Genomic DNA, 25351 nt, shown 5'->3' with positions numbered 1-25351 from the left:
ACTGCAGCATTTTGGAGCCTGGTGGGCTCCATGCTCCTTCCAGCAGTCCTGAACTCTTTAAAGCTTTGGTTTGCAGCTGCTCCCTAGCAAACATTGACCCATGGCAGAGCGATGTGGTGGGGCCTGGCTCAGCTCTGTGCCTGGATCCTGTCTGTGTGCCCACTGGCTTTAACACCAGCCCAGGCGTGCAGGGAGCTCCAGGCACTGCCTTCCCACAGGTAAGTCTGCTCCCTTCCCCACATTCCCATTCAGGAATTACCAGCACGTCAATCAGCCCATCAGTTCTGTCCTGACTCGAGGCATGTGCACAAAGCTACCAGGAAAAAAAAAAAAATCAAAAACTGGCAGCTGTCCAAAGCCCGAGCCAGGCATCATAATTCCTTCTTAAAGGAACTGTTTGCACAATGATTTTCCTTTTACAGATGAGTATTAAGCCTTCTTAAACTTCCTTACCGAAATTACCAGGCTGGGTTTGGGCACTTGAAATGAATTCTCTATACAGGATGATTTATGAGTTAATATTTTTCATATTCTTTTGCATTCTAATTATTTTACACTCGACAACACGAAGCTAACAAGTGCATGTGAATAACCCAGTTTTCAGTCCAAGCCAGATCCTCATTCCTCAGGTTTTTTTTTTCCCCATGAACAATATTATTAACCTATCCAAGTGTCACTTGGGCTTTGAAGGAAAAGAATAAACAAGTTACATTTTTTTCTAAAGCTACAGTGTCATGATAGGGAAATGGGTGGAGTTTTTTTTTACAGCTATTAATTTCAAGCTTGTTGTAAAGGCAAATATGATTTAGGAGGATCAAAAAAAGGTATCAGTGATAATTGGAACATGGAGACAAGGAGAAGGCAGGAAGGAAAAAAACTGTGGCAGTGATACACTTAATTATGAAGGCTTATTCCGATAATCCCTTTTGAAAATGAACAAAGACAAGATTTTTGATGTTTGATGAACTTATCAAGCAAGGCAGAATAATGAAGAGGTAAATGTAAAATCCAATCGAAGGTGAGCCAATTAAGTACTTTGCGAAGTGCTGAAGGATGCAGCCCACAAATCCTCCTGTCACAGCAAAAAGGCATCAATACCTGCACGTCCTCCAGCTCTGGGTCCACCTGCAGGCTCCTGGGTGTTCACCTCACCCACGGATCTGCACCCACAGGCTCCCTCATTCATTTAGTAAATCTCTCCTTTAGTAAATCTCCCTTGCCCAGCTTCTGATGAATCCCCCATGAGCTCCATACTTCTGCTAATTATCAATATTTCTCTCTGGACTGCAGTCTTGTAAGTAAAACAGACTGCTCATTAGTTAATCACCAAAATAATAACAAAAACAATAATGTTCTGACTCGGAATAAACCCTCAAAATGCTTCGAAGGCTGTGGCAAACGCAGGGTTGTGTTTGCATGGCACAGATTGCTCCTCAAGACAAAGAAATGGCTCAAAACAAATGAAGGTTTTAGAGCAGAGACAGAACTAGAGATTGTTATGACTGGGCTGGGAGGCAGGAGAAATATTTTCTGGCTGTTGAGTAGTGATATTCAGAGTATGTGCAGAGAGTCCGACCCAAGAGCCACTACCATACCATACCTTTGCCCTTTTCTCCTTTCATAATATTCCTTTAGTGATTTTCTTCTCCTCAGTATTTGTGTATTTGGCTTTAGAAATACTCAGCCAACAAATTTCTTAGTCAAGGTCCTTTGTACTTTGTTTTCTCAGCACTGTTGGTGCTCTAACAATTCCCACCCCTTCACAAAGCCCATGGAAATCAGGATCTGATTTCACACTGGCCAGGAAAAATCCTGACCATTTGTGTAAAGAAAGTGACATCAAAACAGGCTCAGTAGTGATAAACATCCCTGCTCCTGGAGATTGTGATGTGCTTCTGAAAAGAAAGGCAAAAAATCAGGTTTTCTCTAAACCCTGTCCCTCCTTCAGGACATTCCTTCTGTTTACTCAGGACGGTTGGTCACATAAATCTAAAAATATATATACTTGCAATCTACCTATTGGAAAGGGCAAAGATGTCTTGGGAGAGCAGGAATCCCAAGACAAAATCCCCAGGTGCTGCACCTGCAGGCCTGCTCAATTCTGATGGTGAATACTTGCATGGGACATCTTGGGATGCTTCCCCATTCCTACAAACCAGTTTCTTGGTGGAAAAACACACACACAAAGATAATTTTCCCCCCTTCCAGCCTTCAGCCCCTCTCAAAACACAGCTTCAAAGACCTTAGACCACTCTTTCTTCCCCTCCCTAGAAGAAGCAGCAGAGATGTTAATTCTCCAGCTCCTGTTGACTGTCAGCTGAGCCAGTGGTCAGGATGGACTGATTGCTTCCCTTGCCAAGAGAAAAAAGTAAGGATCCACTGTAATGTATTCATTTATCTTCAGATGTGTCTGTGATGAGGATGTACACACATTAATTATACATATTATACATATTCATCATTCTGAAGCATCCAGTAAACTCATCCAAATATGATGGAAATGCTCCTCTGCTGGAGAGGCTCTCATTTACCCTGGTGTAAACTGGGGAATAAATTCATTGGAGGCAGCAGAACAGGAAAAGCAAAATCAAGGCAAATGATGGAAGAATCAGGCCAGAATACTTGCTCAAGACTTTCTTCCTTTTCTGTCTCAGATTTAATTAAGTATCCCCTGATTCTTAATGCAAATAGTCCAGTGAAAAGAAATTAGAAGCAGCCTTCATGCATCAGCTCCTGTTCTCATATTTTTATAACATTTCACATATGTCTTCATAGTTTGAGAATTTATTTTCACATACCTGACATAATTCTGCTTTCTACTGAGTTTATCTTATCCCTGCCTTTTTTGTTCCTGTGCTTATAGACAGTATATTATCAGTAAATAATAAGGCTTTTCTCCCTTTTTTTTCCCTCTTCCTAGTTTAAAGAGCAGCAATTCTCATTATTAATCCATCAGAAACGTTGCAGGATCAGTGTTGCAATTAGTGTCCGTGTCCATCTGAGCCTGGTGCATTGCAGGACAAAGCATATGCAGCTGGAAAAATGCCATATTTTCCCAAGGTATAAAACAGAGATATTTTTTAAAAAGCCCTTCCAGCCCCCTCGAAGTTCACACGTGCGAACTCCAGGCACATCTGAGCTCCCACCTCTCTGCTGACCCTCCTGCCTTTATCACACACAGAGCCTTCAAGCCACACACACACATAAATTTGGAATACCTATTAAAGTGGTAGTTTTGGTTGCATTGTGGCCTGTGGAGGGGGTGTCAGTGGGGGACACACGTGGCTGTGTCTCTGCAGCACCGGTACCGGCGGCTGGAGCGGCCAGCGGAGTTCGGAGGGCGACGCTGCGCGGGGCACCTCTGGGATGAGCAAGCCTGCCGAGCTGAGGCAACCTGCTCAGGGCCACCAGGGTGTGGGCAGGACTTCCAGTGCAAGGAAACAGGTGAGTGACCCAGGCACAAACCCCTGACAAAGAGGTTTTGGTCCTGGGGGTGTCAGTCCCCTGCCCCGGGCAGCAGGAGGGTGAACCACTACAAGGGAAAGCAGGGAATTTCCCCTCTTCAGTGTTTTGCCCCCACTTTTACAGAAATCCATCCATGCTGCTCTCAGATTTGGGTAGAAAAGAAGGCTGTGTGGCATGGAGAATGTGAATTTTTCAGTGGAACAAAGAGAGTAGGAATATTCTGCTCTAACTGCTGCGCTGTGTGCTCACGCTCCCCTCCGCTCCCACAGCACGCCACGTTCTCCCCTGCTAGAGACAGAGTTCAGTCATCAATCCAACCAGCAATCTGTTGGGGTGATTTAGTTATTTTTAGCCACCTCCAGCTCTGAGGATCAGGATATAAAACGGCTGTTCTCTGAAAGTTTGAGTAGCCTTGACAGGTTTTTGTTTCTACACAAATGGCTCAGACTTCCTTCCTAAGCATTTAATGAAAATTCTATCGAAATTTGGAGCCACAGGCCAGCTCTGTGACCAGCTCATCAGCTGGAGCAGGTTATCATCACTCCACTGGGGTAAATTAAGCAGTGCCAGTCCCCTCCTCAAGGCTTTCTCCACGCTCCCAGAAGCAAAAGCCCTTCCACATTGCCTTTCCTGCAAATACCTATTCTTGCAATTAATTATTGCAATAAACTCCCCAAATGCCTCCTGCAATGGGAAGAGGAAACATTGCACTTTAATAAGATGGACTTGACTTCCTTAAGCCAAGGGGTGAAGCTATTTCTACAGCAACTTTCTAAGAATGGGATTTTAGAAAATAAAGTCAGGGCAGCGAGGTGACCTCTCCTTGACTCCCACCTGATAGAAACCCATGGGAGTGGCCAGCTTGGACTCTGTGCTGTGCTTAGGTCCCAGAAGCTTGGGAAAGCCAACTCCCCATGGAATAACGCCGTGCTTAACACACAGCATGACTTCTTGTGGCCTTGAGATGTGGGTGAAAAGCAGCACAATCAATGCAAGCTGCCAGCCAGGATTTCTGGAGGGGGGATAAGCCACCGCCTGCATCTGTGCACTTTAGGGCGCTGCATTCAACGGCATCTCGTGTGCAACGGAGACAGAGACTGCAGAGATGGCTCTGATGAGGATAATTGTGAGGATGAAGATATTGAAAGCCCTTGTGAACATCTGTTCCCAATCCCAGGGGTGGAAAAAGTAGTCCAAGGGTGAGTAATTAATCAATAGCTGCTCCTCTCGCAATCAAAACAGGATTATGTTTCTTATATTGCTCTTCCTTAGGAATAGCAGTGATCCATGAATTGATGGGGGCTGTACCCAAAGGGGAGGTGCTGTCCCACGTGTCCAGGGATAGCCATGAGGGTTCATTCCAGCTTTTATTTCCAATTCTGTCTCAGATCTATGACCTGACCACAGAACATGTGATGCCCTTTTTATACTCCTGAAAAAATAGATCCCAGTTGTCTCACAGCTTTCTCCAGTTGTTAAAGGTAAGAGACTAAAGCAAACAGCAGACTTTGGAGATGCAGCACCCTGCTGGCATTCATCCTTAAGGAGATTTAACTCCAGGATTTAGGACTTTAGAGCACAGATTCAAGGCAGAGAGCCTGAGCTCCACACAAGTATATGTAAATACTCCTACCCACAAAAAGTATTTCCCTGCTCAGTTTCAAATTTTGATTAGGTAATACAGGCAAAAGAGAAATCCAGAATCAAATCGAAACTGAAAGACAAATTGTGACTGTGACACTTTTGATGAAAACCTTGTATTTTAACCAAGCTCAGTTTCCCTTGGAGAACAAGGCCCTGTCTGTTGCAGAGGGATTGGAACAAGATGATCTTTAAGGTCCCTCCCAGCCCAAACCATTCTAGGATTTTATGAACATGGGCTGCAGGATGAGAATGGAGCCAGCCATCGTGTAACTTTCCCATCAGCTCAATCCAACACTCTCTGGAGTCCATGAGATAAATATCTCCCTGGCCCAGGGCCTGGGAGGGTCCATCAAAAGTTTTATAAGGCATGCATTAATTACCACTGAGAACCCTGTTTAATTCTGCTCTCTGAAGTGTTTTTCCTGCAGAACACACAAAAGCAGTGGCTTTTGCTATCTTAGTCCTAAGGATGGTTTCGTGTTGAGAAGAGCAGTGCTGCTGCTAGTTTGAATAAAGCTTTCACTTTGGGCCATGCAATTACGTGGAATACTAAGTAATAGGAGGGATTTCAGAGGGCAGCAGCTGTGAGGGCTGGAGAGCAGGAAGAAGGAGGAATAAGGAAATAATAAGTGACAGACTTGGCAAAGCACAGGCTTCATGTCTAGGGAGGGTGTTAACTACCCCGAGAAACGGGACCATTATTAAAAAGAAAGCGATTAAATTAAGACAGAAAATAATTGCAGAGAATGCCAGGAAGCACTTTGTGACAATGAGATGCATTAGGCTCAAGAGGAACCTGGAGGAATTCCAGGACTTTGGGACTTTCATAGCTGTGCTTGCTGGGAGGGGCTGGGCAACTTCACTGATTTCTTCCATTTCTCCCCTGCGAGCCCAAATGAATGCCATGAAAATAAAATGGCTGTTTGCTCCTGGTAGCTTTGGGAAGGAGAAGCAATGAGACAACAAACCCAACCCAGCCTTAAGCTCTATTCCAGCTCCTCAGGAGGCCTGAGGGTGGATAACCTGGTGGGGGGGGGGTATCAGCATCAGGAGAACCTGTGACAGAGACCAAGGCAATAAAACCGGAGTGATGGATAAATTCCTTGTGAAAAATGTTGATCACTAGTTTTTAAATTTTTTAAAGTAATATATTTAGAGTAATAATCATTTGGGCAATTTGCATTAGAACAATATGAGACAATAGAAACAAAGAGTTATGGATGTCTGGGTACCTTTTCTGGGCAAAATAAGCCCAAAAAAAGACACATGTTAACAGAGGATTAACCCTTAAAAGCAACAGCCTGTTGCATATTCATACACCTCATACATGATGCATAAATTCCATTCAAATACAGGATTCTGGTCAGTGTCAACTTCTTCCTCTTAATCCTAACAGATCTTCATGACTGAACAAGGCAGGAAGAAGTTTGTTTCTTCTGATAATGGCGCAATAAATTCTCTTTCTCTGAAAGATTTAGGTGTCCTGTGGCTGCTATCTGGTGTGAGCACCTCATTCCTTTCCTAAAAAAATATCCCACATACACAGTTCCTATTTTAACTACAAATGTGACCTTTTAACTACACAACTACATTTACCACACTATTAAAACGTTAATACGGCGCTACTAATCCATACAACACAATACACATAGCAAATATCTGCACGGAGCCATATAATGTGCACTTTTCACATTCCTGAACTCTACCTCTTTCCAAGGTACAACATCCTGACAGAGGAAGGGGGGCAGAACATTTATGACCCGGGGTTTTTTGGAGGGCTCTGTGAGTACGTGTACAACGGGGAGTGGCGGGAGCTGCGCTACGACGCCGCCTGCGAGCGCCTGCACTACGGGGAGGATGAGAAGTATTTCCGTAAGCCTTACAACCTCCACCTGTACCAGTTCCTGGTGAGTGCTGCAGGGGGGCCAAGTTCAGCAGCAATTCCTCAGCAAAACAGCCAGGCTTCCTCTTGGGATTTCTGCTGGTCAGAATGACCCTGAGGTGTGTTTGAAAGTCTCTTTTCCCAGCCCGGCTGTCGAAGAAGGAGTCAGAACTCTTCTATTATTGTTCCTTATCTATAAAATTCTTTCTCTGGGCTGCTGAGGTCCATTCAGCAGGTCAGACAGAGGCATGCTGACTGCCCCTGGGGTGGTTATCTTTTTATATAAAAAAACTATGTGTACATTTTGTACCGTAACTTCCCAATACCTATCACTTGTGTTAGACAGTGAGCTTCTACTCTAGACCAATCCAAAAGTGCCACCATCACACCAGGAGATGGAGGCCAAGAAGAAGAAGAAGGAGAAAGGACTGGACAAGCCCAGATTCCTCCATCTTGCCCACTGAACCCCCATCCTAAAAACCCCCAAATTCTACATTTTCACCCTGTGATAAATTCACTATCATTCTACTTAAACTTTCTCGACTTGTAACTCTTCATATAAAGGTTGGTAATTGTTTCCATGGCTCTAGATCAAAGGCACAGGGGTCTTGGGCTCTGTGCCAAGGTCTCTGAGCCCCTTGGCAGGGGCTCAAGACCTCCAGGGCAGCCAGAGGAATGAATTTCCTGGGTTCCAACAACTTCCCACAAAGATATCAGGTACATTCTATCTCTAGCTGCTGTCTCTACCTCAGCAGGCACTTGATGTGTAAATGCTGGTTTATGGCATGTCAAGGAACACACGTGCTGTATCACCCAGGCATCCCCACTGCTTCCTCTGGCCCAGGCAGAGCCAAGAGAGAGGTCTAAATTTTTCTAAAAATTCTGCGATTTTTTCTCTAAATTCTGCTATTGATGATCTGTAGAGCTTGCAGAAGCCTTTTGTCTCTCTAGGGACTGAGCTGGCCATGTGTAAAATGGTAACAATGCTGCCGGTTCAATCTTTGGAAGCATTTTAAGTCTACAAGGGGCATAAATCTGAATTCTGAGTGAGACAGGGATCCTCCAACCCACCACCAGGGATCACAACATCTACAGTCCATAAGGTCATGTCTGATGCTGGACACTGATCCAAGCAGAGCAAGGATTCAATTTAGGTCTCCCACATCCTAAGTGGGTGCCTTGGCCACACTGTTAAGCATTTATTGTGTTTTCTGACATGAGTGAATGAAAGCACATTATTCCTGGGAAATATTACTCAATGCAAGTAGCTTTCATGCCCTCCCAGCAGGCAGAGGCCCTTAGACCCCAGTTTGAACACTGGGGCTGGCTTTTTACAGAGCTGGCAAATGACACAGCTCAGACTCAGCAGAGCTGCTCGATTCCACGTGCCAGCAAAGCAGAGCTGTCAAGGAAAAGGTCACTTCTCTAAAACACAGGCAAAACAATGTTTGTTTTCTAGCCTTGCCATTGTAAATAGATGTTGAATTTTTCTTTTCCTAAATAAATTCATCCAGAAGCAGGCTGGAGAGGAAAAAAAAAATTCAGTCCAAATCATCAAGATTTGGCAGAGCTGTAAGGAGCTGGAAGGAGGGTTTTATAATGAGAAATGTCAGGCTGTCTTAATAGGTACCATTACCAGCTCTGGCTTTGAGTGGCTAAACACAGACCTTTTCCCCTGCTTGGAGATGGAAGAAGCAAAAGGCTTGGCTTTATCCACATTTCTCACATATTCCCAAATGAAATGGCACGGGATTTAATTCCTTATATTCCTTATTCCACATTCACTGAAGTCAGTGTTGGTGCTGTCAGGAGCATCATGGGCTTTAACAGTGGTACTCCTTCAAGAAATAGAGATTAAAAAGGAAGGGAAGCACCTGAAAAATTAATGTCTGCTCCTTTCATTTTAGGCACATGCTGATTCTGGATTTGCCTTTGAGTTTTACGACGATTCAAAGGACCTGCTTGACGCCCTTAAAAGCGATAAATCCAAAACAACAGGCTTCACCATTGGAATTGGGCCTGGAGGTGCAGATCTCATGTTAAACCTGGGCCTCACTTTATCAGGTGGCAAAGGATCCCTGAAGAATTTCACACAATATGATGCAAAGGTAAAAAAATAAATCAAAAAAACAACCAAATCAGCGATGCATCTGCGCCAGCCGCATCATCTGTGCGTCGCATGGTCTGGCTGTAACTTATGTCAGTTTATTCTCTCAACTGCATTTTTTAACACAGGGTAATTGTGCCTTAATTTGTTCATGTAATTGCAAATGCATGATCGTTAGGAATCCTGTTTGCTGTTCTTGGTATGTTTCAGCGAACAGGGAGTGGGAATAAAATTGAATTACGGAGTGCCACGGCACACGTCATCTCACCCCATCCTGTTTCATGGCTACACTGAGCACATAAATAAAAACATGCTTGAAAGTGACGACGAGGGAGGAGGGAATATCAAGATGCTGATCAAAACAATTATCCTCAAGGAATGATCTCTAGTAGCAAATATATCTTGCTCAAATTAATATGAGCTGCCTCGTGAAGGGGAAACGGGCTACTTTTTACAGGAGGTTAAAACACCACGCTGAAAGAAATAGCACCTGATAATAGGGTGTACTTCTCACAGAGGGCTTGCATCATGGACTGGCAGTGATGACCTCTTTCCAATCTAATAACATGAGTGCTGGTATTTCCCACATTTACCGTGCCCCATCTCCACTTCCCTCCGGGCTGCTGACAGAAAACAATAAAGAAGAATTACTTTGATGGTGTTCCGAGTTAAAATGCCCTTAAAAGCTGTTTGAAATGAGTACCATTATAGTATTTACTGTGCCCTTGTCCAGACTCACATGATGTTTGCAGCTAAATGATGATCAGTTATTGGAGGAATCATTTAAAGGGCTGCTCGTGTTGCAGTGGAGACTTGTGCAAAGCAATGGCAAATATAGAGGTGGAGCCTTGGAGCTGCTGGTATATCCAGGGAATTCTCCCTCCATCAGCATCTTTCTGACCAAGGAATCTCCCCTCTGCTGGGCTGGGCTCGATCCTTGTGCTTTGCGACTCATTGAGTTTGTGAAAAAAGCAAAAAGGGAATAAACAGTATGGAAAGGGAACTGGAAAAAGAAATTGCAGAAATAAGAGGAGAATGGAGGGGATGCATGTGGAGCCCAACTCTGACCATATTCACACATCAATAAAACCCCCATAGTATCCAACCCCCAAGGCCCTCCACCTCCACAGCAAATCAGAAAGAGACTTTAAAAAGAGAATCACCATTATTTCATTTAAATCAGGCTTGTTTTCATACACACACTGACAGTCAGAGACTCAGGCTTTCCCCTGCAAGCCTAAAGCCTAGAAATTCATTTGCTTAAATTCATGTTGACTGCAGCTCCTCTCTCCTTCACCTGCAGGACGTTGGGTTCATTAGAGCTGTGACCAAGGTGCAGACAGCCCGCTTCAGGATGAGAAGGGACAGCATTGTTTTGGATGAAGATGTGCTGCTCTCCCTGCAGGAGCTCCCAGACACCTACAACTATGGCATCTATGCCAAATTCATCAACGACTACGGCACCCACTTCATGACATCTGGCACCATGGGGGGAGTCTTTGAGTACATCCTCGTCATCAATAAGGAGGAAATGCGAAGAAAAGGTCAGAAAAATCAAAATATATCCTCTGTTCTAAGCTTTCTGCTTTAAACCTGGCATTTCCAGCCTGGCAGCACTACTGGCCATGTGGCTTGGGATTAGCTTGAGTGTCACCAAATGTGGCTCCTGCTCTGATTTCAGAAGTGCCTGGGTGAGGGTTTGGTCATTAAGGAAGGAACCTGAGCATCATTTTTTCCATTTCTTGCTAATTTTCTCCTATTTCTTGTCATCTTTGTTCACCATGAATGCTTGAAGGCTGCAGAGCCACCCAGAGCTCAGCAAAGCAGCCCTCTCACATTTCAGCCTGTTCATAGCAAGGGCCACAATTTTCTGTAAATGGAAATACTGCACTGCCCTCAGCAATTCCTCTGCCACTTCACTCTGCTTAGAATCACCTCTGGAGACAAACAGACCCCTGTTAGCTTCAGTTCTCAGCAAGCTGGAGTGTATGAGGCTGGAGGGCCCTACCTCTACATCTCAGTTAGATAAAACACCCACTGCAGACACCAAAAGCATGAGAATTGCCACTGCTAGCAAGTCAAAAATGTAACATTTCTCCTAATCAAAAACATGGGATACAGAGCAATAATATGGCTCAATAACCAGGTTGTCAACTTTTGTAAAGGTGTCAACAATGCAACAGATCCCATTTCCCCTTTGGGCCATCACTCTGCTGTGCTGAGGGTGCCACTGCCTTGGTAACTCCAGGCCAGACACTGATGAAGAAGGAAATTTTGATCTTGGACAACAGGTGAAAATTGCTGTAATTTCAGTAATTTCAATAATTTTCATAGTTCTGCCCCAGATTCTGCCTCTGGTCTGAAATGGTTTGGTCCCATCAGCATTAGCACAACTATGCACTCCATACTGCACATTAACCATGCCAATTTTTCCACAAGAAATTACTGATTGAGAGAATTTTCATCAAGTTCCTGAACCTCCGATGTTTGGAAACATGGTGCCTCTTCAAAATACTCCTTCACTTTGAAGGGTGAGTGATACAGAAGTGAACAAGGTCTTGGCAAGCAAGTCTTCAGGAAGCAGACTGCCAATTTCAGAGGAAGAATTAATCAAGAGCATGTGGAGGGAGGCTATTATTTTGCTTTATCTTGTGCTCACTGCATATGTAAGGAGATTTACTGCCACGAGATGCCTTATCTTAGGATACTGAAGTCCAGCAAAAGACAAAAATGCACCCCAGCAGAGATGCAATTTTCATTCTAATGCAGCACCATTCTGTAATTTTTATCTAATCCAGGCTCTGCCAGAAAGCCCACCCTTACAAAGGCAGCAGTGCTGTGTGTCACACAGTGCTGACCCAGAAGGACCCACCTGCAGTGTCTGATATGCCACTGTCTGAAAGCATTTAGCTAAAAAAAAACCCTGAATTTCTCCAATGTTGATCACAGCCATGCTTGGAGGCTGTGTTTGCAAGAGGATTATCCTCCTTCCCTGAAGAATGGTTAGGATCAGGATACAAGTGCTCAAGTCTTAAAATCAGAGCTTCCTAAGCTGAGTCTGAAGCTCTGCAGATGCATCACTGAGCCCCCCAGGGCTGAGCATGGCTCTGCTTTAGGTCAACCACTGCATCCTCAGGGCCCACCCAGCCCACCAGGCTGCTTCCTAAATGCTCTGGAACACAGAGCATTCATTTTCTAACAGAGCAGGGACTAAAGCACAAACTCAGGAAAAAGATCCCTTGGCTGAGTCCTCCCTAAATGAGACACAGCTTAGGTGGTCACCGAGCATCTGGCTCGGACTTTGAGCACTTAGGAAACCTGAATTTTGAAAATGAAATCATCTGTTTGGGTATCCACAGCTCACTGCAGAGCTCAGGGCTGCAGTTTTTCGCTGCCAGACCCATTCCCAGCTTTCAGGCTGCAAGGGCTTATATGGATGTGGTCATGAGTGAAATAAATACATATGTCAGAGCGAGGCCCCTTGTTGCTCTGCCATCAATATTTTTCATTACTTGTTTTTAAAATAGATTGTTATGGTTCTATTATTTAGCAGAAAACAGTATAATGTGTTCACACATTACAAGAACATTTATGGGAGGAACATTATGCACGGAGTAAATTAGAAAGAGTCTTCATATATTCTGATTAATTCAAAATGCAGCAGTAAATCTTATCACTCCAGCACATTTAACTATCTCAAATTATATCATATAATACAAACAAAAAAAAACCCTATCAGGGCTCCCCCCTCAAGCACTAATATTTACTGAGGCCACCCTTTTGCAGTGATAACCACTTTTCATTTATCAAGACCCGATCTTGCCGCGACCAATGGCGAATGCTATCGACAGCCCCTCGCTGAACATAATTACTCAACAGGAACCATGGCAAATCAATTAATCAGGGTGTTCCTCAAGTTTAATTTTATGGCACTCCAGCACCAAGATAAGCAATCCCTCATGCTGCTTTGGGTGAGTGAACTTTACCCACTGTGTTTACAACTGTTGAGCAGTTTAGTACGAGTAATTGAGTGCCACACGTTTAATCTTTCTCAAGGGCCCAGTTTTGCAGTGGGATGCAGTTCCCAAGTCTGGAGCCTGTTTCAGCTCTCACCAGTCTGCAGAGCCTTTCTCAGGATGCTGAGTACCCAAGCAGGGTTTGGATCCACCAGGCTGAGGAGCAGATCTGTGTCCCAGAGCTGGCTCCAGTGAGCCTCTCCTGTAGGGTGGGCAGAAGGGAATGAGCTTGCAGGGGACACCCCAGAGGGACCTGCACAAGCTCTGGGCCCTTGGGAACCTCATCATGTGTAGGTGTGGAAAGGGATTCTGCCCCTCTGGTGAGGCCCCACGAGCAGGGCTGCACCTGGGGTCCCCAGCACAGGAATGACATGGAACTGGTGGGACAAGTCCAGAGGGGACACAAGCTTAGAGGAGTGGGGAACCTCTCCTGTGAGAAAAGGCTGAGGGAATTTAGGTTGTTCAGCCTGGACAAGAAAAGCCTCCAGTGAAACCTCACTGCAACCTTCCAGTGCTTAAAAGACATTAAAAAGAGAGGTTTTAATCAGGCCCTGTTGTGACAGGACAAGGGGTGGTGGTTTCCAACTAAAAGAGGGCCAGTGCAGAGTAAAGAGGACATGTTTTACAATGAGGTTGGTGAAACACCATTGCCTGGAGAGGTGGTGGATGTCCCATCCCTGGACACACTCAAGGCCAGGCTGGATGGAGCGCTGAACAAACTCGTGTAGCTGAAGATGTCCCTGCCCACGAGGGAGAGGACCAGATGGCCCTTCAAGGTCCCTTTTAACCCACACCATTCCATAACCCCTCAAAAGCAGAGCCACAAGTGTTTGAGCAATATTTTAAACACAAGCAAGGCAAAGCCCTGCTCCCCAGGGCTGAGGGGAGGCTGCTCAGCAGACAGTGCTCCAGGGTGGCATTGGACAGAGGTTTAAACTTCAGACCATTAAACCACAACACACAAACCCCACTAACCTCTGTGCCTCCTTTCAAACCAGGCTTCTTTGGAAAACCCTTTAAGGTCCTCTTGACAAAAAAGAGCAGTATAAAAGTTACCTGTTACTTACAATACCTGCATTTACTGAAATCAGTGGGCTCTTTACCTACTAAAGAGGACAGCCTTACATCTGCAGTACACTGAAGTGCTTACATAAACCCAGGCTGTATGAAATATGCACACTGCTTACCTTGGTGAAACCCCCTCATCAGCTCCCTTCTCCCCTCTGCAGCTGCCTCGTGGCTCTCCAGTTACATATTTCCATGATGTATGTGGTGGTGCTGGCAGCAGCAGGCAGGAAAGCTCTGGCAGCTCTCAGCACACACACCTTTCCTAAGGTACTCCTTAAGGTGCTGCTTAACCCATTAATGGGTGGGTCAGACCCTGAATTTAGGAAAATTAGTGAGGATCTATTGATTTCAGCTGCTCTTCCTGGATTTAGTTATGAGTTACTCTGTGAAAAAAACCAAAGTTTGTTGTTAAATGTATAGATCAAACAGTGCCTGAAGCCTTAAGATTTTTACTTTCTTCTAATATTTTCTAAGGAAACAATTTTTACAGCTATTATATGATAGGCCCAATATACCCCAATAAAATATTGGGGTTTTGCACTGTCCTCTATCCAAAACAGCTTTTGACTTCAAAATACAAACCATGAAAGTAACTGAATCTTTTCTTCAATGATAGAAAAGAGAGGCAGGAAAATGAACACCACGAGTCACTGAATTTACCTGTCTGCTTTCTGGTTTGCAGCCATCAGCATGGAGGAGATAAGTGCCTGTGCTGGGCTGTCCCTTGGCATTACAGCCAGCAAGGAGAACCTGGATCTGGGTGTAACCCTGACACACTCTGACTGCAAGAAGAAAGGACTCCTGAACACAGGTACAGCAGCAGGGCAGGGGTCCCTGGAGGCTCCTTGGTCACTTGTTTTGGTCACAGAGATTCGTGCAGGGCCACACAAGGTGTGAGGAAGGGAGCTCTGGTGCCATCCCCCAGACAAGGTGGGAGCACAGAAACTTTGGGTTCATGTCTCCAGGAGTACTGATGCCTCTTAAAAGAGCAGGAATTAATGTAGCAATATCTGGAACAGAGGCTGTGGGGTGGCTAGGAGGCTGCAGTCCACAGCAATGACAGACTGAGTCAAAATTGACTCTAAAAAGTACTCAAAGAATGTAGGAACCCCCAGAGTTGTACATTTCCTAATGAGCTATAGACAGTGTGACCTATTGCCCATGTCCTACCCAGAAACCAAGGCTGGAGGAGTGCAGGCTCTCCAGTTCTTATCAGCTTAGAGGATTTGGGATGCTCAAGTTGTCACCTGGTGATAAGGTGGCAGGCTCACCCCACAAGGAGGGAGCACTGAGCTCACATCCATCCCGGGAGGCAGCCCCCTGACAGCACAATTGATCTCAGCTCCACTGAGCAGTTTCTGGAGCCTGTGTGGAAACAGCAGCTGAATAACACCTGTGCAATTCAACTCTGCAGATCCTGAGAGCCACAGTGCAGTTGTGGAAGATATTATTCCCCGGATTAGAGGGGGAGATACCAGTTCCAGTGGAGGGCTCCTGAAGAGTTGGGATGGCAAAATGTATCGTCACTGGGGCAGGTCATTAAAATATAATCCTGCTGTTATTGATTTCCAGGTAAGGCTTTTCTGCAGTTGAAGAAACTCTCCTGCTCTAAGGAATGAAAGTGTAGTGGAGCAGATCATTTCGTATTTTTATTGTGATCCCATCACAGAACAAGATTAAATGTAATGGGCCACTGATCTGGTAACCTCTTATTCATTTCACAATGGGGAGTACATCTCCCACTGACTGCATCCACAGGGAGACAGACAAGGAGCTTAATGCTGGATTAGTGCTAGGTTAAGTTTCTGATGTGCTCCCCAACAGCTTCACAATGAATTGCAGCTGTATTTATCCCCAGTATCCTCCCTGGTGCTGTCCACCCTCCTGTATAAGCAGGGGACTCACAGGGGGCTGGGGAAGGTGTTTTGTTACCCAGCAGAAGCTCTGCAAAGGCAGCCCTCCTCCAGGAGTTCTCTGAGCAGGGAGCTCCTGGCTACTTTGTCAGGTGGGTCCTGTCTTTCTCCACGCTCCAAAAAGAAGGTCTGTGGCCATAAAAATCAGCCAGGCTCTATTCTCCCTTTTGTTTCACTGGATGCCCCATAAAATGGGAAGGTCATTGAAGCATCTTATAAGGGCTTCTGGTGGGGGGGGAGATAGGTGCAAGCAGAGGGGATGGAAAGGGACAGAGAAGGGCAATCCTACAAACAAATAACCCAGGGCTGAGCTGGCAGAGGCACGAGGGGGTGGCCACAACTCCTCAGCTGTGGTCAGCAGGACCACAAGTACCCCAAGATGCCAAGATCACCAGTCTGCTCCAGGAGAAGCTGTGGAGTGTGGGGGAAGGATCTCTGTCGTGGCAGGGACATGCTGCTATTTCTATCCCTTTTGTCTTAATTTGAAAGCAGGTCTGAAAGCTCTGACAGAGAGTGGGAGAAGGGAAAATGGATTTGGGAATTATCTGTGTTATTGGCAGGGCAAGAAGGACTGTGCAAACCTTCCTGGGCAGCAGCTGGTGGCAGAAAGATCTGATAACACAGAAGTGCTTTCAGTTCCAGCTGCAGGTTATTCACCTTTTTGCACAAGCCCCCATTAATTCTGGGCAAGATTTCTTGCAGTTTTCCAGTAAACCGTGCACTGACCTCTCTATTTTCCAGTAAACCATGCCCTGACCTCTCTGCTCCAGAGCTGAGCAGTCACCCTGCAACCAGAGGGGCCACTTCAGCAGCTCTTATCTGCAGTCCCTTCAGTTTGTCAAACTGGCTTGTGCAAATTTGCCTAAAAGCTCTTCCCAAAGCCCAGCTGATCCTGATCCTGCCCAGGAATCACCCTCACAGTGCCTTGCACAGTGAGCTGACACTCAGTTCTTCCCTGGAACAAATTCCTGGCCTGGACAGGGAGAGTTTGCCCAAGTGCATTGATGGACAAATGTAAATAAGTGTCCTCACAGAGTCACAAGTTTTTAGCTTTAATACTCATTGAATATTAATATTCAGTTGGGCAAGTTATAATTGCTGCCCAGACTGGACTATTTTTGCTGACTGGTATATAGGATTTTGCTGCTGGAAAATATGATGAGCGAGTTACATTCCCAAAGCTGTAGATGACAGTATTATTTCACTACATCAAAGGGCAAAAGATATATAGGCAAAATTCCTCATTCTCAGCATTTACTGGATATTTCACAACCTGGCCACTGCAAGGGATAGGATGGCAATAAATTTTGATGATACCCTCTGTCCAAAGCTCTTACCAAAACATTTTCTTCAAAGAGGCAAAAAGCATGCAAGGATCTCAGGGACTGTGACAGCACTAAGAAATCAGTCCAAAAAACGGGCTTACTGGGGTGTTTTAATTTATCATTCCAATCCCTACTAAATCTCCAAAGCATGTCCAGAAAAGCCAATCCCACACAAACCCCCAAGATGAGGGAGGTTTTGGAACGGTGGCTCCTCACTGGGGCAGCAACACATTTGCATGATGCACATGCAGCTGTCGAGGAAGACAAATGAGTTTTTCCCCGAGTCCTGAATTTATCCAGCAATGTCACAGCATCCCAGTCGATGCCCAGCTGAAACTGTCCCCATCCATCCATCTCCATCCCCCCGCAGCTGCAGCCCATCCACGACATCCTGCGCAGGAGCGGCCTCGGCCACATGAAGAGCCAAGAGCAGCACCTGAGGAGGGCCCTGGGTGAGTTCCTGCTGGAATTCAGCCCCTGCCGCTGCCAGCCCTGCCACAACAACGGGGAGCCCGTGCTGCTGGGGGACAGCTGCTCCTGCCACTGCCGCCCTGGCTCCCGAGGAGCCGCCTGCCAGCTCACCGAGCGCCCAGGTGAGAGCCAGCCCGCAGCAGGGCAGGGGAGAGGCACCAAAGGGCATGGATATCCCCTCCACGTGGCTAAACCAACAGCTCCTGGCATCCACACACCGATCCCTTCTGGGTTTTGTGGCTGGGTTGTGCCGGGCAGCCCTGCGGGAGACTGAGAGGAGCAGCTCAGGGGATGGGGGAATGGGTTTGAATTGAAAAAGAGCAGGGTTGGGTTAGATGTGAAGAGGAGACTCTTCCCTGTGTGCATGGTGAGGCCCTGGAATAGGCTGTCCCATCCCAGGCAGTGTCCAAGGGCAGGTTGGACATGGCTTGGAGCAGCCTGGGATAGTGGAAGGTGTCCCTGCCCATGGCAGAGGGGTTGGAATGAGATGTTCCCTTCCAACCCAAACCATTCTATAATGTATTATTACTATAAATAGAGATAGTAAAAAAAAAAAAAAAATTAATTGCTGGATTAAATCCAGGAAATCCTCTGGAGGGCTTGTGGCATCACACTAAGGATGGCTGCTCCAAACCAGGAGGAGCAGGCAGGGAGGGGAAGGAAGGGGAAAGGCTCAGGTGAAGCAGCTGCTCACACAACGTGCCACCAAAAAAGCCATTTTAGTAAAAAATTGCTACATTGCCAGATTTCCCACCCCCTCCTGGGATGCATTTTGACTAGACTGTCTATTCTGGGGTGAAAAAATATGTTTTTCCAAAGTGACAGGCTTATATTTATGTTTTCTGTGTCACTTTCTATACTATCCTAAAAAGTTAACTGTGTAGCAAAAAAAGCTGGGGTCAGAACAGGCTCTTTCATTTCCAAAAAAAGTTGCAGCTCTCTCTGGATATTTTTGTCCTGATTCATGATGACAAAAAAGAAAAAAAAAAAAAAATCTAAATCTCAGCACATGAAGCTGGCAGAAAAATCCATCTTCAGAGCAGTTCCACCAGGCAGAGCTCCAGGCCTTCAACCGTGGGCTCATCACTGGGGTCTCACCAGTGGGAAATCAAAGCTGTGATGAGACAAGGAGTTGGAGCAGAGCTGGGGAGATGGTTTGTGAGGCTGAATGCCAAAGCTTTGCTTCAGTGACTGCAAAGTGTTTTTTTCTAAAAAGCTCAGGCTCTTTAAGTTGTCTCCAAATCTTAGGAATTTGCTTGGGAAGCCCAGGACCTGCCACCAAAGCAGAACACTGGACCAGCCAACCCTGTTCTTGATTTTAGCAACCGTGGGGAGAGGCACACTTCTAAACTCCTGCACAATTTTTAGTTTCAAATTTTCAGTTGCAAAACTAATTTAAGACCAAACTAATTTTGTTTTTTAAAAGCACACTGTTCCAGCAGATGGAAAACACAGCTTCCCAGCCAGCACTAAGTAAGAGCACACACATCCATTTGCACTGTCTGGATTAATAAAGTGCCCAGGCCAGGCATGAAGGCCAGATGAGTAAATAAAAAACGACAGTAAATGACAGCCATCAAGCATTCCCATCATTCAGGAGCACGGCCATAATCCATAGTATCGACCACTCCTGACAACTCAGTCTGTACTGTAATGAAAAAGCTTTGAAATGACCCATCTCCAAAGGGACTTTCCACAACATCCCCACAGCTTTAGGGGACTTCTGTCACTCTGCCTTGGTCAGAGGCAAGAAGTTGCTGCATAGAGAGCTGTGAGCTGCACTTTGGGAAAGGAAAACCAGAGGGTTTCAGATGAGATGGATAAGAAAGAGCTGTTGGTGTTTGGGGTGATGCTGATTCATCTCCCCTGGCTTCAAAGCGCCTTGACCTCAACAGCCAGGGCCTAGCTGGCGTAGAGCAGAGATTCCATATCCAGAGAAGCTTCTGCTAGACCTGAAATCCCTTTTTTTGTTTGTTTTTCCCTTTCTCTCTGCGTGTCCCAGGTGGTGAGACGGACGGGCGCTGGAGCTGCTGGTCGGGCTGGTCCCCGTGCCAGGCGGGGACGGCGCGGCGCAGCCGGCACTGCTCCAACCCTGCCCCGCAGCACGGCGGGCAGCCCTGTGCTGGCAGAGACCTCCAGAGCAGAGCCTGCTGAAAGCGCAAGGTGCCTGGGATGGGGAGCTTTGGAACCTGGGCTGGGCTATAAATACTCCAGGGGTGTGATGGAATTAACCCCTGGGAGGAATCATTGACCGGTGATGCGTTTCTGCGTGCGCTGGATTCACCGTGTGAAACCTGACCAAGTTCTCCCGTGGTTTTGCCCCACCAGATGTGATGGGACCCCACCAGATGTGATGGTTTTGCCCTACCAGTGCCCAGCACCACTGCTGCAGCACAGGAGATGGCAGAGAACCCACCCAAAGGAGGAGGAGCTGCTGGGTGACCACGGGGCTGCAGCGTGTCACGGAATAAATTCACCACGAGTGTTTACACAACTGAGCTCGACTCCCAGGGAGTTTTTGTATTTTCCTTTGGGAAACACAGGAAAAGCTCACCATCTCTGCAGTTGGTATTGACATATGTACCACGAAACTTTTGTAAGTTGGCACTGTCAGATCTGTAAGTCCAGCATATTGGCCAGGGCTGCCTTTGTAGCACAGCCATATGCTGCTCTGCATGGAGAAGACTTCAGCCTAAAGATGCTGAAGCATCCTTGCAGAATGCAAGCCCAAGCTGATGAGGAATTTTAAATAAATAAATAAAGCAATAAATAGAGAGGCTCGAAGGCAACTGTTGGATGTTCCCACACAAGCAAAGGCTTTTCCTCTGTAAGATCAGTGATGAATTGACTATTAGCACGCAGGCATTTTATCTCCCAGGCACACAGGGCCTGAGAAGATGCTAACAGGCTGCTTGATTTAAGGGGCTTTTTTGAATGTGAGACGTAAATCTCAGCACAAGAATGCACACAGTATTGAACTGTGTCCAGAGACCACGGCGAGAGCCTGCAGCTCCCTGTTCTTAATGAACTGCCACAAAAACCCGGGATGGACGGGAGGCCAATGGCACTTCATTTTACTGAGCTTTTCACTGCAGGGGGAGAAGGGGGGGAAAAGCCCTGGGAAGGAATCAGGCATTATGAACAACAGCAGCACCAAAACCTCAAAGCACAAAGCAGCCCTTCTGCAGGCATTTGAACGGAGAGAGGGAGCAGAAAGGAGTGGTGGGTTAGTGAAAGAAATTGCCCAGGTGCTTGGAAATGCTTGTTTTTCAACTGTGTGTCAGTGGGATTTACAGGCTGACACTCAGCTGATGTAAATCAGTGTTGTCCCTTCACTGCAGCTGATTTATGGCACCTGAAGACCTGGCCCCATATTTTCTTTTGTGGGCATGTTTGCCAAAGGCCAATTTTTTCACCACTTTTTTTTTGGCTTGTAAATGAAACTATAGGCTGAAAACAACAAACCATGTTGTCTCAATCCCTGAGATGGATTGTTCTGTGAAAAATCCCTTCGCTGGGGGGCAAAGCTGTGGCCTTTTGGGCCAACCTTGCTATTCCAGGTGAAGGAGGTGTTCACCCAGAGAGGAATTTGCTCCCAAAGGTTGAATTTGGTGTCTTTTGAGTTAGGAAATGCAGCAGCATGAAGCACCCGTGGATCAGGGACTTGGACATCCAAAGGAACGTGAAATGTAGGATCACAACAGGTGATTTAATCAATTTTCTTTGGCATTGGGCAGCCTGGTTATGTGGAAGCATGAGACAGGGCTCTCACACCAAGGACCAGTTTGGATCACAAGCAATTCTTACCTTTACATCGACTTCTTAGGACTCAGGAAAATGCCTGCAAGTAAATGAGTACAAAGTCACCTCAGTCAGAAAACCAAGTATGCTTCTTTTTTGACCAGAGGGGAGGAATTAATGAACAGAAAGATCTGATGCCTTGGAGGCTGGGAAAAGATGGGGCCTGCAGGAAAACAACCTGCATCCTCAGCTTTTAGAGCTGTTTCTAAAAGGATAAATCACAAAAGAACCACTAAAAAAAAAAAAAATCCAAGTGAATAAAGAAACTGTATGCAAAATCCCACTGTGAAATTTAGAAATAAAAGAAGAAAAGCTGTGTTTTACCTGCAATTGTTCATTCCCATCACTCACCTCACAGCCCAAGGCACTGAGGCACAAACCCAAGGGCTTCCTTCAAACACCAAAGGCAGGTGGGGAGTGCCCCTCTCCTCCCCCTCCACCCCAGGGCTCAAACATCCACATGCTGAGACCCAGGAGCAGCGAGGCTGAATTCAGAAGAAAGGAAGAAGCTGCCTGTAAGGTCTAGGGAAAAAAAAAAAAAGATTATGAGCAATTACACATTTACAATGGCAGTGGAAGAAGCTAATATATCTCATGCTGAAGTGGGCAGCAGGAGAGTTGTGCAAGATGAGATAAGCAGCAAAAATGTAGGTTTCTTAGTTAAACTAAAAGCTTAGAGGGTACAATAAAACACTGCAGTTCCACCCGGGTTTTAATGAATGGATTTTCCCCTCTTGCACACTGACATACATTTGATATAGTTATTTATCCTATATATTTCTGGAGGCATATTTCCCAGGAGACCTTGTTTATCTCACTCATAAGCACATGATGGATGCGTGGAGCTTTGGATAAATGGTATCACAATCAGATATTTTTATGGATATAGGCAAACTGGGTTATTAACAAAGGAAGGGCAGAGAGGAACCAGCACGCAGAAGAAAATAGGGAATGATTGATGACAATACACCTGAGGTTGCAAGGTGTAGGCTCCAGATAACCAGCTAACAGAAGAGGAGATAAGGGCAGTGCTTGAGACAGAGCTGTTTTCTACCTCAGGGTCAATGTCACATCAGCTGCCCCAACGCCTGCGTCCCTCTGAGCCTGGCAGTGTAGAGCAGGCAAAAATTCCCTGGCAGGAGCAGCTCAAAAATTGTTGCCTTCCCTTTTTATAAAGTGGAATGCACAAATACAAAACTCCTAATCCCACCAGAAAAACGTGAAACAAAAGAAATTCCAGGTTCTCAAAGAGTATGGGGAGGGACTTGTGTTGGTGGTGCTGCCCTATCGTGTCCACCACAGTGGGACCTGTGGTGCTGCACTACAAAAAAGTAAAAATATTGGTTTAGAATGGTAATAATTACTGTATTCGACTCTAGCTTTTTGATTTACAGAATCAGGAAGAATTAAAATGGGAAATAAAAGGAAGATAAATCTGCAGGCACGATTTGACCTGAAATCCGGCAGCTGTGTTGGGTGCTCACTGGGCTCTTCAGCCACCAGGGTAAAACCAGAAGTTTGAAATCTGGGGACTCTAATACCTCTGCATGGACTTCCTGAGTAGCTTTCAACAAAACAGCTTGATGTGGGAGAGAACCTGGGCAGGAACAACTGCATCCATCTGAAGTGGGAGGAACAGCAGCATGATAAAGCAATTTAGCAGTACTGAGTTTGCAAATCCCCAGCTGCAGCCTGGATGAGGTTCCAGCCTCACAGGTAAAGTGTCTGTGATATGACACTACAGGCAGCAGATGAATCCAGCCTGGAAAGCAATCCAGCTTCCCACTGCTGATGGAGATGTTAGAGTGACAAGATTCCAGCTGGTTTTGTCCTGGGAAAGCTGGATGAAGCAATCACAACTCACCTGAAATACCCTCCTGGGAGTTCCCAAAGCCAGGATACCCCAGCAGCAATGTGTTCAAGCAGGGGGGTGCAAATAAATAACAGCTTCTCCATGTTTATCTTCTCTTTTCCTCATGAAAACTTGTGAAAACACAACATGGGATGAGAATCTCAACCAGAGGAATGGGCTGGAGCAGCAGAGGCAGAGCTGAGCACGTGCCCTCACACCAGGGTTATTAATCTGAACTTACACAGGGAGGGAGAGTTAGGAACACCAGTAAAAGATGGTACCAAAATTTAATGCCAACCAAAATGAAACCATAAAAGCTTCAGCATAGTATTCTTTATTGCCCTCCAGGTTATAATAAATCATTAGTTAGGTGAATCAAAGCACAAAATCACAAGGACAAGATAAAGTTATGTCCTTTATGAGAGGTTTCTAAGCCCACAGGCTGAATATTCAGCCACTGCTGAAACCACACTTCAGTCAGACTATCCTGATGATCTTGATGATTGTCAAACCTCTCCTCTCTTCCTCCAAAAAAAAACCCCAAAAACCAAACAAACCACAAACTCAGGTACTGTCACCACTTCAAAAAATCTGTGTTCTGGTTTGGGAACAACAGTCCCAAGTCAGGCTGCTGCACTTGGCTGTCCTTGCCACTGCAGGGGAGAGAGGCACCACTGCTGTGTGTTTAACCAGCCTGATGATCAGGAAAGGTGGGTAAATTTACAAAAGCCACTTGACTCATCTGAGAAATGTCCTTAATCAGATTACAGCAGTGATTCTCCAGAAGGGAAGGCAATGCCACTGCATTTGTGTCCTCAGAGGTGAACCATGCTCAGGGTCCTCCCCTCCAGAGCTTCTACTGCAAAAAGCCTGGAGGAACACCCTCCTTCACACAAGCAGTGACCTCTTTGACCATGACCCAAAAAAAGGAATTTCTTGGCAAATTTCCCACCACAGGAAAGGTATTGCAGCTACACAGTGGAAAAGGGAAATGTTTTGGGTTGGCAGCTAAATGATGAAGGCCATAATGAGCACAGAGCCCTCTTGTTTTACATATGCAATGTGCTCTGCCTTTCTTACAGCTGTCACAGGAGCCCTGTGGATAAGTGTGGAGGCGGCATGAGGGCTACAACTAAATGCATGTTCCATTGTTCAGGTGTCAGGGAGCCTGAGCTGCTCTCACAGGAATTGCATTCAGACAACGTCAGTCTGAAAGGAGAGGAAGGGATGATGCCAGCCCACCCTCACCAGCTCTGCTAAAAAACCCCTCAGAAGAAGAGTTTGACCTTGCAGATGTTAGAAGACTCACAGCACTCATGAACAACTTTGCACTGGTGGAATTGCCTCCTGGAGCAAAGCTGTGGCTGGTTATTTCACAGCAAGCCCAACCAAATGCCTTTGCAAAAATCATTTACCAGCAGCCAAGCTGCAGGAGGAAGCCCCTGGAAGGATGCAGGCCCACGAAATGGTGCACAGGGCTGCCAAGCTCCTCTGTTGTTAGACCTGGACTGTGATGCACAGCCCCAAGGATGGTAACAAAAGGCAAAACCAGTTTGTCTCTTTTCACAGTGAGCTCTCTCCAAGTCAGATGTCCCACCCTGGGTGGATCCAGCAGCAGCTGGAATACTGGATTTTATGAGACCAGACTCATGAGCCAGAGCTTGGCTGGGGCAAACGCAGCTACTAAGGGCAGAAGACCTTGAGGATGTGCAGGCAGCTTTTTCAAATTCTTCCACTTGTCCCAAAGAAGCTGTGGCTGTCCCTGGATTCCTGGAAGTGTCCAGGGCCAGGCTGGACAGAGCTTGGA

General features: G+C 46.0%; 1 protein-coding gene and 1 long non-coding RNA gene across 6 annotated transcripts; both read left to right on the top strand.

Annotated features, from left to right (window-relative positions):
* C8A (complement C8 alpha chain) lies at positions 1-20665 on the top strand. 5 transcript variants are annotated; one of them, XM_050977273.1, is made up of 12 exons: positions 2-218; positions 2272-2368; positions 3300-3444; positions 4520-4664; positions 6827-7016; positions 8899-9099; positions 10402-10642; positions 14865-14993; positions 15597-15754; positions 17791-17872; positions 19894-20054; positions 20220-20389. In XM_050977273.1, exons 1-11 carry the CDS (start codon positions 112-114, stop codon positions 20043-20045), a joined length of 1647 nt encoding a protein of 548 aa, XP_050833230.1. In that variant the 5' UTR covers positions 2-111; the 3' UTR covers positions 20046-20054; positions 20220-20389. The 5 variants fall into 5 exon arrangements, with proteins under 5 accessions (XP_018768038.3, XP_050833228.1, XP_050833230.1 ...); XM_050977270.1 differs by having other exon boundaries at positions 17791-18013; positions 20240-20389; XM_018912492.3 differs by having other exon boundaries at positions 17791-18013.
* On the top strand, positions 4673-6582 carry LOC127059846 (uncharacterized). The gene is made up of 2 exons (XR_007778048.1): positions 4673-4946; positions 6506-6582. It is a non-coding gene; the product is annotated as an uncharacterized LOC127059846 (long non-coding RNA).
* Positions 20666-25351: the final 4686 nt, after the last annotated feature.

The sequence above is a fragment of the Serinus canaria genome, chromosome 8, assembly GCF_022539315.1.
Source record: "Serinus canaria isolate serCan28SL12 chromosome 8, serCan2020, whole genome shotgun sequence".
NCBI classification, from domain to species: Eukaryota; Metazoa; Chordata; class Aves; order Passeriformes; family Fringillidae; genus Serinus; species Serinus canaria.
This window is presented reverse-complemented; position numbering and strand designations above follow the sequence as displayed.

Bases quoted from the DNA above. Each gene is read 5' to 3' on its own strand.
- C8A (XM_018912493.3), top strand. From the start codon at position 112: ATGTGGTGGGGCCTGGCTCAGCTCTGTGCCTGGATCCTGTCTGTGTGC. The intron at 4,665-6,826 runs GTGAGTAATTAA...CCTCTTTCCAAG, and splicing joins GTGGAAAAAGTAGTCCAAGG to GTACAACATCCTGACAGAGG. The intron at 15,755-19,893 runs GTAAGGCTTTTC...TGCGTGTCCCAG, and splicing joins CTGCTGTTATTGATTTCCAG to GTGGTGAGACGGACGGGCGC.